Raw genomic sequence first — 19,467 nt, forward strand, 5'->3', positions numbered from 1 at the left:
CACTCCAGCAGTGCTTCTTTGGATGTACTTCAGGGCAAGTCTTACAAATCTCTGCACCTCCATAAAATAAATCACTGTATATGCACATCTGTCATGATAATCTCTAGCATATGTGCTTCTTTCTTCAGAAGATTTTGCACCAAACTCATTTTAAACAAATAAACTCATTTTCATTTCCAAATTCCATGGAGAGCTGCAATAAAATGACAAGAGAATTATAGCTCAGGTTAGATGTTTTTACTACATATAATGGAAAATCATTCAACACATGGCTTCTATAGTGGGGAATGTGTATAATCTCACATAACAAGTCAAAAGATGATAGGCCTAATGAGATTATCAAGGGTCCTAAATCCAGCCAATTTGCTACATGAGGAAAACTCAACTGTGAGGAAATAGACTGTTGTAAAGCTGAAAAAAATATTTCGTCATGTCAAATATGCCTGTGTCCATTTAGGGGCCATTGCCCTCATAGAATGTTACTCTTTCTGGCGGAAGCACTGTAGGCTTCTTCGCCTTAAGTAGAATTTTATTCCATTAGTTTTGTTTCAATATCATGAGGCTGATGACATGCCAATCTAAAAATGGTTTAATCAACTAATGAAGTCTACATAATGACCTTGGTGATAGCAGATACAAATATGAACAGGACATACCTCAACACATGGAATACAGTATACAATTCATAGCATTGGAAAATAGAATCAATTTTGCCATCACAGCTGGTTCTTACTATGCTGACAGTCTTCACAGGATAATGCCATCCAGCTTCTATGAAGTTAAGGCCACAAGTAGTATACTTGCTAGCTGCAGAAGAAACAGTACACTATTTGTGTAAGCGGTTTCTGTCCTTTGGTGTGTTTGTGATTATAACTTCAGAAAAGGCTGCTAAATAGACACTGCTGGGAAAAAAACAGTCTCTAATGAGCAGCAGGAGATGTCTACTTCTTACGAATGACACCCATCATACCCATCTTCTGATTATTTAACCAAACACTAAGAAAACTATTATTTACAGGTGAAAGTACCAAATTAGAAATAATAGGGATTCTCCTTATGGGCATGGTCTAATCACCTGAGCCCTTCATGACTTCATGAGAAGAGATCAGAGAGAATGAGTGTATGAGAGGAACTGAGCATGTCTCTGCTAATTTTGAGGTTGATGGGAACTATATGAGCATAAAAGCAGGCATGAGAAGCCTCCCACAAGAATGACCAGTGAGGTAACAGGACCATAGTCATGTAAGCCATAAAAGACTGAATTTTCCCAGCAACTGAAATAAGCTCACAGAGGGCTGTGAGACCCAGATAAGATCCATACTCTCCTGTCCTGAGCTGGAATTCTAGCTAGAATACTACCCCACACCAAAACCTCAGTGAGCACAGATGTGGAAAACATTTAGTTTGTGCTCATCCTGGGCAGCAGCATGACTATGTGCACTGCCATTACGCAGGGTGTCCTGCTGAAGGAACAGCCCTCATCTCTTTTCTTGGTCACTGGGCCACCTGTACATCTGACCTCAGCAATTACATACTGCGGCCTCCAACTGAAGAGTGTCATTTCTACTTTTCTGTTAATTGCAGTGTTTGGCACTTGGTCGCAGCCAGCCCATTGCGACCCATAGGTTTTAAGAGAGAGTAGTAATAAAGCAGGAAATCTCCTAAGCTGAGGGGAGATCCTACTTCCACCTGGCAGAGGTCTTTAGAAGGACAAGCCAGGGAAAATTCACATGGATATTTGGATCAGGTCTTTTATAAATTAGGCATCCAATTGGGATGAGCTCCATTGCCAAGTTCAAATGTATGTTAAGGACCTTGATTGGTTGGTGGACCTGGGAGAAGGGCCCATCTATGGGGTAAAACTGCTTGAAAAATTAAGGTGGAAGAGCCAGAAAACTACTCTTTAACACCATCTTGAATCAGACTGGAGTTCTAGTCTCACTAGGGTAATGGTATCTATGTTTTATGTTCTGGGCCTATGTCTCTAACTCACTTCTTCCAGAAGGTTACCTTGTTTCTGATCTCTATCGTTCTCCCTCCTGAGAGTCAATCCTAACTGATTTTAGGCATAGGAGGCAACAACCACTCTATTTCTTCAAGATAAATGGAGTTACATATCATGGCAGTTAGCATTTCCTCAGAGGGAATCTATCTAAAGGCCCATTATGGATAGGATGTTCCATTTCTTATGAACCAGTCTGATGTCTAATTACCATCTGTTTATAGGTCCTTTTCTTTGTTCTTTTGAGCCTGGAGTAAAATTATAAAAGATAAGCATTAAGAACATTATGATTGTTACCAAGACAATAGAAGAGGAGTCAATCTTGTTGGAAGTACACATAAGTCTATGTAAGAACTTAGTGTTATAAGCCTTAAGTATGTGACCAAGAGAAGTAGATACCTATATTTAGAACTAAACAGGGAATCCTGTAAATATGAGTCTTTGTTTATATTATATTTTTTGGTTATAGTCTCTTGTTAGGTGTTGAAGACCAAATAGCCAAAATTTAGTTGTATGTACATTTTTAAGGCTACTCCTTAGAGGTGACTTTGAGGAAACTGAATGAAGTTTTCTGTCTTTTTAACATTTGTGACATCTGTTGGAATAAGTCTTGGCCTTGATGAACATGGGTCATCACTTAGAAACATGAAGAATTTTTTTTAATATTTTTTATTCATTTTTATTTATTTGAGAGCAATAGACAGAGAGAGAAAGAGGTAGACAGAGAGAGAGAATGGGCACTCCAGGGCCTCCAGCCCCTGCAAACGAACTCCAGATGTGTGCACCCCCTTGTGCATCTAGCTAACGTGGGTCCTGGGGAATCGAGCCTTGAACTGGGGTCCTTAGGTTTCACAGGCAAGTGTTTAACTGCTAAGCCATCTCTCCAGCACAAGAATTTATTTTTTCTCAGTTGTGATCCTCCTCTTGTAGACTGTATAATGGTTAGAGTACAATCTCTGAGTTTCCATGATTTCTCTTTCCAGAGCTGTAGGACACATTAGAGTTGTGATGTCATCTCCTGGGGCCTCTATTTATCAGCTAGAACAATGGAAAGAACTGTTTTCAGGTGAAACATGGACAGTTCTGGTGGTAGAAAACTAAAGTTTCCAGTTTACGCAATTCACAACTAAGACCATCTGTATCCTTCTTCCTTAATACCAGGGATGAGCATGAAAGTAATAAAATAAGTATGTGACATTGCAAAGTTCACAAGAAAACTGAAGAAATATTTATTCCAGAAGTACTTTTTAGTTTTTCCTGTAAGCTATTTGTACCCACAATTTATTGTTTTTGATGATGATAACTTATCTCTAAACATAATAATAGCACTGAACCTGAAGACAAGACATTTTCAGCAACAAAATTACTTAGGATAATAAGGAATTTCAACTAGTACAATGGATAAATGTTTTTGCAATGCATAATGACACAATTATGCTATATCACTTTATATCTGATTTACATTCCATTGAAACATTTCTAGCATATTTCCTCATAACACTGACAACATTATAGGAAAGGCTGAAATGTTGACTTAAAGAATAAAAGTATAAGAACTCTTGACACATATCACACTATAATTTTCTGAGTAATATGTTACATATGCATGGATTCCTCTCCAATGTATCATTCCAAACATTCTTCATGGTTAGATATTTTTAACATACATTAATTTAATATTTTTGGGTGTGAATTTCATTTAAATTAATGAATAAAAAGATCCCAGGTCTCTACTTCCATTTATTTCCTGGAGGGTGGTCCTTATTTTTCTCCACTGTCATTTACAATTGCAGTATTTTCCTGTCTTTTAGAGTGAGCTCTAGCAATATTCGAGAGAATAAGTTCAATTTATAACACTGAAATAGAAGGTATAACTCATATTTCCTTTATAAAAACATTATATTTTACCAGATTTGTACTGTCCTTCTCTCATGTATATAATTTAACTTTGGCATATGTGCATTGATGTTACAGTTATCCATTGTATCACAGGATTCTGCTTACCAAAGTCTAGTTAATATTTAATGAACAATTTACCATGTGCAAAGTAGAAGACTAGGATAACATAGTGAATAATTTCCTACTGTCTCATGACAACCCTTCCAAGTTTTCCCAGGTTCCATCACTCCAAAGTGGCAGATCAGGGCTTCAACCCAAATTATTACTCCACTCCAAAGCCTAAGCGCACAAGCATTGTGCTAGCCTCTCTAAATACTCCTGGGATGATAGAAAATGCCAGCTATTGTACATACATCAAAGCATTTGTTGTGTCTATCCATCAGCCTCAGGAAATCCAAAATGAGGAAGACTCAGCAGCTTAACATGTAGCGACGGGCAATTTCTATAACCTCATCTGCCCTGCTCCCTTCAGCCCTTGGTCATCTCCTCCCTTTCAATGAGGTCATGGAATTGGATTTCCTGAATGTTGCTCTAACCACTGATATCTCCTGAATCTATAGTCTATAGACTATGTTCTGCCATTTTCTTACTATAGTCATAAGAGCAGCTTCCCTTTAAGACAATTTAGGTCATTTGAAAAATGCAGGGAGTATTAGAATGTATCCATACACATGAGATACCCTACTTCCTGCATTTAACACAGTACCTGCAACATAGAAAGTGCTCATATGGTTCTGCACAGATGGCTCAGTGTAAGATGCTTTCAGTGCAAACATAAGAACTTAACTTCACATCCCTAGGACTCAGATAAAAGCTTGGGGCAGTGGTACATATCAGTAATCTCAGCACTGTGGAGATGGAGAAAGGAGGGTCCCTAGGACATGTTGGCTCTCCAGTCAAGCTGAATCAGTGACTTCTAGGTCCAATGAAAGTCTGTCTCAAAAGATAAGGTGGAGAGCAACTGAGAAATCCATACAAAGTTGACCTCTGGCCTCCACACCCATGTACATGCATACCCAATACATACATGTACCACCATACAAACACATTCAAACATTATTCTTCATTGCATCATTACATAATTATTATAAAATGTCAGTACATTATAGGCAATGATATAGTAGCAAAGTATACTTTTATAACTGATATTGGCTATCACACATGTCATATTACCACATGACAGAACTGAAAAGGACCATCAGCAACACAGCCACACAATGTACCAAAGGACAAATGTCTCTTCATCAACTGACAGATTCATCAGTTATGTATAAGAAAATCTCAGGATGCAGAAATAGTTCAGTGGTTAAGTCATTTGCCTGCAAAGTCTAAGGACCTAGGTTCAATTTTCCTTTACCCACATACAGCCAGATGCACAAAGTGGTACATGTGCCTGAAATTTGTTGGCAGAGGCTAGATGCCCTGGCACGCCATAATCTCTCTATGTGTATCACTCTTCTATCTCTTTTGCTTGCAAATAAATAAAAAAATTGATATAATATTAAAAGTAAGAAAATTTCATTCTATATTTATTGAATTCTGAACATATCATGGCAAGAGGCATAAGAAGCAATAAAGGGAACACAATGGTCATCACAGATTAATGTAACAGGAGGCCACAGCTCCTTCTCATTTGATGGAGCAACATGTACTAGATTCATCTACTTAAACACCGGAACCTTTGTCTTGGTGCTTCATTTGTTCAGATGCCCATAAGAAAGGAAAGCATATGAAATGAGCAGGAAAGTAGGATTGGATTTAGGGCAACAAAATCTATGAAAGCAACAATTCATGCACATGTATATATAGTAATTGACATGGGAAGACTCACATTAACTGTGGTCGGCCCTATTCCATGTGTCAGGGTCCTGGACTATATAAAAAAGAGAGAGCTGGCTAAGCACTAGCTTTCATTGCTCTCTATTTCCATACTTTTCATGTGAATAGGACTATCTACCTCAAAGTTCCTGTCACCATGTCACCTAAACATGATGGACTGTAACATGGAACTATGAGCTGAAATAAATTCTTCCTCCTTTAAACTGATTTTGGTCAGGCATTTTATCCTAGCAATGAGAAGGTCATTATTACAAATTGTCATGCTAAAGCACTGGAAAATTATTTCAGAGCACAGACATTTGAAAAGAAATTGGGCAAATATTCCTACCAATTCCCTACCCATATTCTAATCTTCCTAGGCACACAAGTATCTCTTACTTTTGGAGTAGAAATATCTGAAATAAGAGTGTAAATAAAATGTACCACTTTAATAACCAGCCCCTCAAAACCATCCATATGTCCATCCATTTTGATGCTCTTTTTCACCACTGGAATTAATGATCACAGATGTTAGAAACCACAGGTTAAAGATTGCCAGGTCTTTATTAGCTTCTGCCCCTTCTTAACTACATGGGAAAGAACTGTCCAGTGTTCTATATACTGACATAAAACTATTACATGAGCAAGGAATGTGCTATTACATATTTGGAGGCCTCTTTTTTACAGTATCAAGAGTTATCCCTACTCATATATCCAGGTTGTTTACACTGTACATTTTTCAATATGTGTGTAGCCAGCTAAATTCATTATTGACAGAAAGGTGGAGAGACAACTTTTGTGGAGAAACCACTCTACAAAAGATTGAGGAAAGAGTTAAAAAAAAGAAACTGTTTATACCTTCTTTCAACTCCCTAGAACCTTCCAGAGTTTGCTAAATTTTTCTCATGTAAAAGTAAATAAAATGTAGTGGTTTCAATAAGAACCATAGATAAATAAAAGTTCATCATTTCTTAAATTCTTATGGTATTTTTATTCTTTTTTAAAAATTTTATTTTAATTAATTTATATTTAAAAAAATTTTTTGTTTATTTATTTATTTGACAGGAACAGACAGAGAGAGAGAAAGAGGCAGAGAGGGAGAGAGAAAGAATGGGCGTGCCAGGGCTTCCAGCCACTGCAAACGAACTCCAGACGCATACACCCCCTTGCGCATCTGGCTAATGTGGGTCCTGGGGAATTGAGCCTCGAACCTGGGTCCTTAGGCTTCACAGGCATGTGCTTAACCACTAAGCCATCTCTCCAGCCCTAATTTATATTTTTATTAATTAGTTTTGTACTCAGTAAATACAGTCAAGTTGGTACGATTGTTAGGCTCATCCATGTCCTACCCCCTCCCCCTGGTGTATATGGGTCATGCATTGTGGAGTTAGCCCACAGTTATGGGTAGGGGGAAATTATGACTTAACCAAATTCCAGTGTTTCTTTTTCTTAATCTCAAAGTGATGGAATTGGATTGTAACCTTGGATATTAGAGCATGATGGTAGATTAGGATACAGTCTTTGTATGAAAGGATTTTAGAACTCTTGCACCTCTTCTACACATGAATCAAATTCGACCCCAGTGACATGTCCCATCCCATAACAGGTCTCTGTCTGTCAGGGGCTGAAGCTGTAAACTCAAATTTAATAAAACAACAGAGTCTATGGGGATATACACTTTAAATTGTCATTGAGACAAACACAAGTGTACACAGACATATGAGAAAATATAAAATAAGTATATACCAGATAACCAATTTCTAATCTCACTTCATATTACAAAACATATCTATCAAGTACTGCAGCCCAAGGACAGGTGACAAGTTTATTGAATGCAAATAGGCCTTTAGGTCTCACATTTTGCACCAGCACCACTTGAACTCTGAGGCAGTGTTCCAGCTCTGATATTGCAGAAAATTTCTACCTGATGGCAGAGAGCCAAGAATTTGCTGTCCTCTTTGCCATCCCAAACAGATGGCTTAAAGTTAAGGAGTTCATAAATCACAATTTCAGTGTGTGAAAGGTCCAACAACCAGGTGTCCATTTGCTCTTATAATTGGTCACTGCTGCCAATGAGATTAATTTAATCAAAACTTTTGAGGGATCAAATATTTACTTTCTACTTTATATCTTTTTGAAAGTTGTAGTTGTTTCTGATCCATTTACCTATTGGTTATGGTTCTCCAATGGAGGGAAAAATAAATAACATATATATATATATATATATATATATATATATGTATATATATATATATATATATGCATACAAACATATGTATATACAGAAGACAGTAGAGGAGAGAGAAAGAGAAAGAAAGAAAGAAAGAAAGAAAGAAAGAAAGAAAGAAAGAAAGAAAGAAAGAGAGAGAGATCACATATGTTTGGCAGTGCCCGGATTTTGGGGTAGAAAATCAGCAGCATGCATCATCAAGAAAGATTTGTCACTCAAGTTCAAACTCATTCTGGTGAAACAGAGGAGAACCCATGTTGCAGGATAATTCCTTTTTGGTCAGGAAAATCAGTCTTTGTTGTTAATGACTCCCACTAACATTATTGAGGGTGATTTGCTTATAAAAACCTACAAGTATAAGTATAAAATTCATCCATACATACCTTTACAGAAAGCATTCAGAATAAGGCTAAACCTAATAGTACTTGGGCCCTGAGGACCAGATAAACCAGCACATAAAATCAGCCAGTATTATTTGCTTGTTTGCTGTTTTTCCACTTGTATTTAGTATCTTAACTTTGTCTCAAACTTCTTTCCTTGGACTTGGAGTTATCATAATTTTCACTGAACCTACCTAAAAAGAAAGAAAGAAAGAAAAGACTTGTACTGGTCTTCAAAGTCCTAAGCCTACCTTTAATATCCCAATTTGACCTGTAATTAAATATGTTCCATCTATTTAAGGCATTTATTTATTAATCATCAAATGAGCAAATGACATTGATAAGCTCTGTAAGCACAAGCACACATTGAAACAACTAGTTAAAATTGTCCAAACTCTAAAAGGAGCAAATGAGAAAAAAAAAAGTTACCTTGGGGAAGTATACTACTGTCCAAGGGACTAAGTGGTATGTTGGAATAAAGAAAGGTCAAATTAATAAAAATAAATTTATTAGTGATGGGACAGGAATTTTACAAACGATGCTTGGTGGGGATACCGTGAACAGTCAACTTTGGTTGTGTTAACATTTTGGAGGAAAGAACAAGAATCTATTCACTCCTACTAGGGCACCAAGAACAAACCAAAGTAATGATTCCACCAAAGCCCAGCTTGGCAAACCAGTGAGCTTATTAGGGTTACTTACTTACAGGAGCAGGGATGACTCAAAGGCAGGTGTATCACGAAATAGCCCACTGCAGCATGGGTGACAGCTCGGGAAAGGTGCATGTGCGGCATATATTGCATGACTTCTAGCAGCTCAGCCAGGCAGACAGTCGCTCTCTTCTCCAGTAATTGTTTCCTGCTCCTGTAACCCTGGGGAGAGCCCTTTTGAATCTGGGGAAGGGTCTTTTGAATCCTGCAAGTTTTCAGAGCTTCCTTGTGATGTTTGTTTACTTTCTGAGTGTTATGATCCTCTCAACAGGAAGAATGTTTCAATTCTGAGGTCACAGCTATAGAACTATTTAAAAGTATGCAGAGTATTAATTCACATCAATGAGACCTCTTAACAAGCTGGGTTACCCCTGGCTCACTGACTAGCTTTCCCCTACTGATCTTATTCCAAGGGCTGGGGAGGGGGACATCCTTCTACTGTGATGAGGTCTGACAACTGGAGCAGCATGTATAAGAATCTGCTCAGAATGGCTGCCAGAACTCATCAGTTCCTCACCTGTGGCATAGAGTTAGTGTGTGATTTTGATGTAGGATTACCATATGATTATCCATTTTTCTTTTCAGGGAGAAGCTGCCCTGCTGAGCCCTGAGTAAACTGATCTTGTATTAAGAGTTTCCACTTCATTCACTCTTAAAAAAAAAAAAAAAAAAAAAAAGAACAGACTGCTTTATTGTGTAAATTTAAGACAACTTTTACATGAATTGCAAATGAAGACTCCTAAGAGATACATGCTTAGTCCTTAGTTGATTCTGCCATAATTCAACCACTTCTGAACTTTCTTGAAAGTTAATAATTTTTACATTTAGATTTCAGTTCTTTTTAGAAAAATAAGCACCAAATGCACTCTTGGAGAAGTTGTTTTGCCTTCAGACCTCTTCAGATCAGCAATCCAACATCAGTGATATTCTCAATGACAGTGTCCGTCAGTTCTTGGCAGCTTTTTCAACAGACAAAAGTGGGAATCACTGAGCCCAGGTCCACTCTGGGCTTTGCAGAACCTTCTCTCCACAAACTCAGCATTCCTCAGGCCCTATCTCACACAAGGTCACTGCTCAAGTCCACACCATTGTGTGCCAGAGCAAGCTGTAGCTAGTGATCAATTTTTTGATTCACCTTAGACACCAGTGGACCACATCTTTTTCCTGTTAAAGTCAAGATTACTTGAATCCCAAAGATCTCTAGAAATTAGAAACAAAGATCTATTAAAGATTATATTGTAAGCATCTTGCAATATCTTGGTGACAAGAGAAACAATGAAATGTCCTCTTAATTCATCAATAATAAGCATGGATACTTTGAAGTATTGATAAGTGATTTTTAAAAATATTTTTGTTCTTTATTTACTTTGAGAGAGAAACTGAGCACACAAGGCCTCCTGATACTGCAAATGAACACTAGACACTTTGTTCATCTGATGTTACATGAGTATTGAAGAATCAAATCCAGGCCATCCAGCTTTGCAAAAACTGAACCATCTCCCCAGCCCCTGAATGTTTTTGTTTCATATTTTTTTATTTATTTATCTTTATTTATATTTGAGGAATAGAAAGAGGCAGAGAGGGAGAGAGAGAGAATGGGTGCGCCAGGGCCTCCAGCCACTGCAAACGAACTCCAGATGCATGCTCCACCTTGTGCATCTGGCTTACGTGGGCCCTGGAGAATCGAACCAGGATCCTTTGACTTTGCAGGCAAATGCCTTAACTGCTAAGCCATCTCTCCAGCCCCTCTCTGAATATTTTTAATATGTCATACCTGCTTTAATTTTAATGTGAAAATATGTTTACATGTCTAATTTCATTCCTTATAAACTGGAACAAACAGCAGTGTGTGTGTGTGTGTGTGTGTGTGTGTGTGTGTGTGTGTGTATTATAGTAATGAATGGGTCGTTAACTTTCTCAGTGCAACTTTGCATAGCAGACTGTCCTGTTCCAAAATGTGCAAAAAAAAAAAAATCAGTTTTATGAACATCATGCTCATATTGCTTCTCTGCCACTTTCTCTAGGAATGCCCCAGTGGTGTTGTTAATGAAGAAACCTTCAAAGAGATTTACTCACAGTTCTTTCCACAGGGAGGTGAGTACAAATATGGACTTGTTAATATCCTGTCAGAGTCATAATTATGCTTGCAATTTTGAGTTTGGTTTAATCTTTCATCATGTGGCTCTGCATCTTTAATCTTTATGTAAAACAATTAATGTACAGCATAAAAGTATGTAGAATTTTGAGCATCTCATAAATGCAAGGTGCATGCAAAGTATCAAAGCTCAAAAAGGTGATTTTTCAGCTTAATGCAAGGAATCCTACGTGCCAAGTACTGTGGCTCGCAAATGTACACTACTTTCTGACCTTTACAAAGATCTCCAAAATGGCACAAGGACTCTTTTTTACAAACTACAGTACAACTTTGAATCTCCTACTAATAAAAATTAGGGCAAATGCAATTACCTTTCATTTACAGATGTGAAATGCAGGAATTAAGGAAGTTAAATGATTTGGTCATGGTTAGACATCAACTCAGTGGCAGATCTGGGTTATAACCTAGATTTTTCTATTGCCTCACCCAAGGTACTTTCTGCTGTCTCCTCTTTTTGTTAGGTAACTCCTTAATATGACTTCCCTACCTGAGAAAGTTCACACAGTCTAGATATGAATTTAATTGAAAGAACCATGCTATCATGGTGTTATCTACATGTGAGAAATAAAAGATTTATTCCACAAAATTTTCATTCATGTAAAGATGATCATCTGTAACTTGTCACCAAGCCCCCCATGTGCCCATGTATGAACTAGGTGATGTGAATAGTAAATAAATTAGGGCAGGAGAGATGATTTAGTGGCTAAGGTACTTGCCTGAAAGCCTAAGGACCCAAGTTTTTTTTTTATTATTCATTTTATTTATTTATTTGAGAGAGACAGAAAGAAATTGGCAGTTAGAGAAAGAGAGAAAATGGGCATTCAAGGGCCTCCAGCTACTGCAAATGAACTCCAGATACATGAGCCTCCTTGTGCATCTAGCTTATGTGGGTCCTAGAGAATCGAACTTGTGGACCCAGGTCTGATTCCCCACTATCCATGTAAATCCAGAGGCACAAGGTGACACATGTTTCTGGAGTTTGTTTACAGTGGCTGGAGGCCCTGGTGCACCCATTCTCTCTCTCTCTCTCTCTCTCTCTCTCTCTCTCTCTCTCTCTCTCTCTCTCTTCCTCTCCCTCTCTCTCTCTCTCCTCCCTCCCTCCCTCCCTCTTTCTTTCTCAAATAAATAAAATATTGTAAAAGAGCTAAAAAATATTAAAGAAATTAGTGCAACAATATGTGGTTCTTTCCCCAAAGTATATTAGCTATACTATAACAGAGGGTAAATATCAACATAAACTGGAAAGATAGGGATTTAAAAATAGTACCATGATGTTTTACTAGAAGGGGGAATTAAAAAGACTTTTTCAGGGCTGGAGGGATGGCTTAGCAGTTAAAGCATTTGTCTGCAAAGGCAAAGGACCCAGGTTCAATTCCCTGGGACCCACGTTAGTCAAATGCACAAGAGGTGCATGCATCTGGAGTTAATTTACAGTGGCTAGAGGCCCTAGCACACCCATTCTTTCTCTCTCCCTCTTTCTCTGTCAAATAAATACATAAATAAAAATAAAATATTTAAAAAGCAGTTGTTAGGCAAAATGACCATGACCTGAAATTGAGGCTATTACAGAAATGCCTAGTAATGTCTAGTAACAGGAAAATAATTAGGAGTAATTAGTATGTCCTAGCTCTGAAATATTTCATCCTTTACCATCCTTCACACCTACTTATGGACTTCCTTTTATAAGTAAGGAAACTAAGGTGCATGAGTCCAGTCCCTTCAATACCTCATCATCTGCTCATGAGAACTTTCCCTGGAAAAGATGTCTTTTTTTTTTTTCAAAGTAGGTCTCACTCTAGCCCAGGCTGACCTGGAACTCACTATGTCATCTCAGGGTGGCCTCAAACTCATGGCAATCCTCCTACCTCTGTCTTCCAAGTGTTGGGATTAAAGGCATGCACCACCATGCCCAGCTGGATGACATCTTTTAATTATATTCAACAAAAACATACATTCTCATTCTAGGCAAATGGAGTATAAGCAAAAGGGGCAGGGCATAACAATGAAAGTAAGAATTTTCAGGAAACTGCCAAGATTTTCATATGGATTTGGAGAGAAATATCCTAGGGAGATGTAACACCCTTGTGAGAAATGGGAACCTCAGGTAATGCACAGCCAGCAGTGATGCTTCTCAGACCCTCTCTCCCGAAGTTCAGAACTCTTAAGCTCCTACCTTACACAAAGCCAGCTTTATAAAATCATATTGTGGTACGCTCCTGAACAGCCTGTTAATACGAATAACCCTTGCTGCTGGAAGCTTCTAAGACCAAATGAAACAGGACATTAACCACAGGCTAGGTTAAAGTTAGATCTGGGATGATTGGGATTATGCTTTACATTCAATTGATAGCTCCTTGGAGTACTGATTTAAAGTAGACAATACAGAAGATGGGAGAGTAATTAGGAGGTGAATAGGTAAATTGTTATGGTAGAAATAGAGCAAGAAGTCATTGACAACTTCCAGAACTCTATTACTGACACAAGGTAGTCTGCTACAGGAAGAGGTAAGGGAAAATAATCTAGGCTTTGCACAAATTGCATTTGAGTTGCCTATAGGCATTTAGGATCAATAAGACTCTAAGGAGCTCAGAGGAAAAGTCAGAGAAAATAACAGATTTAGAGACTGTTAAGCACAAAATTCTAAGTAAATCCATGACATGCAGTTACTTGGAGCGGTGTACATACACAGTGTTAAGTCCCATGATTCAAGCATAAAAACATGATAAGATTCCTAAATAGAAGAAGAATCCATGGGGCTCGGGGAATGGCTTGGCAGTTAAGGTGCTTGCCTGCAAGACCAAACGATCCAAGTTTGATTCCTCAGGACCCATATAAGCCAGATGTACAAGGTGGCACATGCATGAGGAGTTTGTTCTCAGTGGCTGAAGGCCTTGATGCTCTCTCTTTCTCTCTCTCTCTCTCTCTCTCCCTCTTTCTCACAAATAAATGAAATGAATAAATAAAAGACTTTTTATTTATTTTATTTATTTATTTGAGAGTGACAGACAGAGAGAGAAAGAGGCAGATAGATAGATATAATGAACAGGCCAGGGCCTTCAGCCACTGCAAACGGATTTCAGATGTGTGCACCCCTTGTGCATCTGACTAACGTGGGTCCTGGAGAATCGAGCCACATACAGGGCTCCCTGGGCTTCACAGGCAAGCGCTTAACCACTAAGCCATCTCTCCAGCCCAAAAGACTATTTTAATAAGTATGGAAGAAAGAGAACCCATGAACAAGACAGAGAATGGACAATCTAACACATGGAAAGCAGCTCAAGGGACACTGACAGTTCAGAAATGAGGACAATGTTGTTAGACTCTCGCCAGGAGATCCAGGACAGTGCAGATTGCAAGGTGTTGCTATGTTTGCCTCACTGGAACAAAACATCCACCTAAAAGCAGCCAATTGGAAAAAAAAGGGGGTTTTTTGGCTTACAGTCTTAAGGGAATTCTGGAAGGGATAGAAAGAGAAAGCACTACACAAGCAGACTGGGCATCATAATCTTGGACAGCAGGTGGAAAACAGCAGCAAGAGAATGAATCAAGCTCGAGCAATGGGGGGTTGGTTATATGACTATGACACCTCAAGGTCTTCTCCCAGGAACAGACCTCCTAGCAAGGCTCCACATTCCAAATTGCTGCCAGCTAGGGGGCCAAGCATTCAAAATGCATGAGTTTCTGAGGAACATCTGATTAAAATTGCAACATTCTGTCCTTGGTCCCCCAAAATTCACAACCATTTCAGATGTAAAATATATTCAGTCCAACTTTAGAAGTCCCGATAGTTTTTTTTTTTAATATTTTAACTTGATTTATTTATTTAATTGAAATACAGACAGACAGACAGAGATAGGGAGAGGAAGAGAAAATAGGGGCACCAGTGTCTGTAGCCACTGCAATAAAACTCCGGACACATGCTCCACCTTGTGTATCTGCTTTATGTGGGTATTGTAGAATCAAACCTGGGTTCTTGGGCTTCACAGGCAGAAACCTAATCTGCTAAACCATCTCTCCAGCCCTTCCATAGTTTTTGTCAGTACCCGCACTGTTCAAAAGTCCAAGGTCCAAGGTCTCATCTGAGACTCAAGATGATCTCTAAACTCTAAGCCTACAAAATTAAAGCACAGATTAAATAGACATAAAGTCACAGAATAAACATTCACACTGCTAAAGATGGCATAGCAAGAAAAGATTGAGCCAATGAAAGATCTAAAACAAGCAGGGCAAATACAAAGTCCTATATCTCCAAGTTTGGCATGTAGAACTCTTTACAATATATTAGGGATTCCAATTTCACCCCTCAGGCTAGGCAGCCCACAGCCCAGGGGAAATTCTATCCAAAGTGAGTAAATTTTCCTTGGTTTCCGGGTACCTCCAAACTCCTAGGGTCTCCATGGCCACAAACCAATTTAGGCATGGTGGCGCATTCCTTTAGTCCCAGTCCTTGGGAGGCAAAGGTAGGAGGATCACCATAAGTTCAAGGCCACCCTGAGACTACATAGTGAATTCCAGGTCAGCCTACACTAGAGCAAGACCCTACCTCAAAAAAACAAACAAACAAACAGAAACACATGTTGTAAATCCAATGAACTTTTCTTTCCTGCATTTGTTATACTGCAATAGTACCAGGAGGGCTACCAAATTTGTTGTTCTGGGAGAGAATAAAACCCACAACCCACCCTAAAAAGCAGGAAAACTCCTTCAATACTCTTCTTACTGCCCCCATGCAGAACAGCTGGCCCAATCTCAAATGGTGGTGATATTTCAACATTTCCAGCTGAACCAAGCTGCACTTTTTTGCCCAAACTTTTATGTCTTTGTGTGCCCTATCCATATGTCTCTCCATTACATTTAATTTTTGTTAGCTTAAGTTCTGAGCACATAGGAAGAGAACAGCCAACCGCTCATAAAAACTGCATACAGCCCAGTCAAATCAAAGCTTTTTCCATTCATAAACCAATCTCACAGTCCACAGTTCTTTCTGTAGTTTTGGTCTTTTAAACTTTACCACTTTGTCCATCAAGCTCTACTTACAGTAATACGGGGTATCTCTTTTTAGTCCAAGGTTTCAAATTCTTCTAAATTCCTCCCAAAAATTGGTTCCAAAAGACCAAAAGCCACACAGGTCAGGTTTCTAGCAGCAATGATCCAATACCTCTAGTACCAATTGTCTATGTAGTTCCCTATGCCTTGCTGTGACAAAACATCCAACCAAAAGCAACTGATGGGAGGAGGGGTTGATTTTGGCTTATAGCCTTGAGGGAAAGCTTCAAGATGGGTGGGGGAAGCATGGCATGAGTAGAGACTAGACATTATATTCTTGTGGCAGCTGGAGGAAACCAGCAGCAACAGAGTAAGCCAAGCTCTGGAAAGGGAGAACTGGCTATGATAGCCCAAAGCCCACTTCCAACATCCCTTCCTCCTACTTTCTACTTCTCTTCATTATTCAGAACCAACAAACCATGTTTGTGCATGTATTTGGTATTTTTTACTGTCAATTTACTAGAAGGTCAGCTTTAAAGGTACAGGAGTTTTCTTTATTTCATTCACTATTGCACCCAGAGTATAGAACAATGACCAACAAGAAATAGCACTCAATAAATATAAGGATGAATAAATGAATGAAGATATCCATGTCACCTACTGGCTATTATTATAAACAAGACTAATATCTATATATTACATTCTGAAAACCATACAGCACTTAAGTAATAATTGATCCATACAAAATCAAAGTCTTTTTTTGGTTTGAAGCATCTCATTAGATTTAAGACAACTCTGTAGACTGATTATCAAAACAAAAAATCTTTTTTGTTGTTTGTTTTGTTTTTAAACTTTTTATTTGTTTGAGAGAGAGAGAGAGAGAGAGAGAGAGAGAGAGAGAGAGGGAGGGAAGGAGGGAGGGAGGGAGGGAGGGAGAGAGGGAGGGAGGGAGGGAGAGAAGAGGCAAATTGAGAGAGAAAGAGAAATAGAGAGAATGGGCATGCCAGGGCCTTCAGCAGCTGCAAATGAACTCCAGACACATGTGCCATTTTGTGCATCTGGCTTACATGGGTACTGGGGAATTGAACCTGCATCCTTTGGCTTTAAAGAAAAATGCCTTAACCACTAAGCTATCTCTCCATCCCCCAGAAATTGTTTCTTTAAGATGTTCCTTTAAAACATCTAAATTAAAATTTTAATAGCACACAGGAATCTTATTACACAGATTTGTGTATACTATGAGCTGCCTCACTCTATGACTACAGTACGGAGGAAGAAGTCATCTTAGAGATCGGTAGTGGTTCTCGGTAGTGTCAGGATAATAATGGGCCCATTACCTTCTCTAATAGAAAGTTAGTTTGGAGGCAGAGGATGTTGCCCAGTAATCAAGGGCTTACCTAGCATGTTCAGGATATTTCATTTGATCCCCAACACTGCAGAGGAGAGGTGCAGAGACAGAGACAAAAACTGGGGTATCATTTGTTTCATATATGCCCAAATTATTTACTTGGGAATTTTTAAATAAAAATCATGTGTTCTATTTCTATTTGGGTGTCTGCCAACAAATTAAGAGGTATAGACATTAAAGTAGCCACACAGATGGCAATCTTTGTAATTTTTTTTTTATTTCAAAGTTACTTCATGCTACAAATTAGGTATTTCTCTATTTAAAATACTACCTTTACTTGAAAAAGAACATTTGTACATTAGAGAATAATTGCTTGAACAGAAAAATGTACATTGCAAAGGATTCTTAGTACAAATCCAAAGGGGTTTGAGAAAAATTACTTTCCCTCTCTTAAAAGTTCCTTGATTATTCATGTTAATTGAATGCATAAATCTAAAAGTAGCAGGAATCATTGAAGGGAGTGAAATATTTTAAAGAATGATGACTTACCATTTAAAAATTAATATTATGTAAATTGCATCTCACAGTAATGCTAGCAGAGGAAAAATCTCAGACGGAAGGCAAATTCATATGATAAGCACCCATAGCTCCCATAGTTATCATTTATTCAGCTGATGGTCTGAGAGCAACAGGTTTATCTCATTATGGACAGTAACAATGTCTGTAAGTCACCACATTCCACCCTAACTTGTGTGATTACCTTGCTTATGTTCAAAAGCCCTGTACAATTTGTATTGTGTCAGCTTCTTGGATCTCCTAAGGCTTAGTGAGGCAGTTTACCAAGCATGACTTGTTTTTTGTTCTGGATGGATGTCAACTCTGCTGGATTGAAGAGAGCATATTGTTTGCAAGAAGTAAAGTATATATAGTATCAAGGAGAGAGGGGAAGGATTTTGGCTTCTGTTGCAAGTATATGGCTGTATTTCCTCCAAATCTAATAAAAGCATTTGTGTGTAATTATTAGTATATTGAACATTCCAAAGGCTCAAAATTATTAATGGTTCCTGAGCAAGTCTGGCTCATTTTTATAGATGTGTGTATTATTTTGACTACTAAATACCCAAATAACAGCTATTGAAGAAATGGGTGAAGAACCCCAAGTAAGAATATAAGCAAATAAATATGCTCTGAGCAGACATGGTAGGAACAATTCTTGAAACATGTAGATAGGTTCTGTACACATGAAGATGAAACTTGTGCCAGGGAGATGGCTCCATGTTGAAAGGCACTTGCATTCAAGCCTTCCAGCCTGAGTTTAATTTATTAGCACCAATATAAAGGCAGATGAAAAGTGGCACCCTCAGTGCTGATGCCAACATACCTATGTCAAAGGGAGGCAGAGCCAGGAGCATACATAAATAAATAAAATAAAGAACAAACCAAAATAAATTAAATTTAAAAAGTGGGCACAAAATTCTAGCCACTGTGTACCATTTGCATTCTAGGATAATAACAATAAGAATACAAGTGTAACTAAGAGTGGACATAGAGAACAAGGTATTGTATTATTTGTTCTTTTGAGAAGAGAGTGCGTAGGATTGAACCTAAAGGTTTGCACAGGTTAAGTATGTTCTGAGCTCTTGAGCTTCATCCTCAGTGCTAGAGGACTTAGAGATTTATATCCATGCATATAGCATGGACTTATATCCACTCATGTAAACCTACTTTGCATAGTAACCATGTCATAAATTGTATATTCAGATGTAGTAAGCTACCTTTATACCATGTACTTCAGTTCAAGTGGGATAAGGCTTAGGGAGGGAAGAAATAATAAAACCAGACTAATTTTGCTCCTCAAGCGTGAGATAGGGTCATTGTTCAAGAGCCAGTTGGTATAATCATTGTGGTGTGGAAATCACTGGGTTAAAAACACTGAACT

General features: G+C 38.3%; 1 protein-coding gene across 4 annotated transcripts in view; it reads left to right on the plus strand.

Annotated features, from left to right (window-relative positions):
• Kcnip4 (potassium voltage-gated channel interacting protein 4) overlaps nt 1-19,467 on the plus strand; it is a 1,264,979-nt gene that overhangs the window by 1,216,310 nt on the left and 29,202 nt on the right. For all 4 annotated transcript variants that reach the window (XM_004656086.2, XM_004656087.2, XM_045130410.1 and 1 more), the window contains one exon: nt 11,064-11,133. In XM_004656086.2, the coding sequence (XP_004656143.1) occupies nt 11,064-11,133 (70 nt within the window). The remainder of the gene's footprint in view (nt 1-11,063; nt 11,134-19,467) is intronic.

Source organism: Jaculus jaculus, chromosome 11 (genome assembly GCF_020740685.1).
Source record: "Jaculus jaculus isolate mJacJac1 chromosome 11, mJacJac1.mat.Y.cur, whole genome shotgun sequence".
In the NCBI taxonomy this organism is placed as follows: Eukaryota; Metazoa; Chordata; class Mammalia; order Rodentia; family Dipodidae; genus Jaculus; species Jaculus jaculus.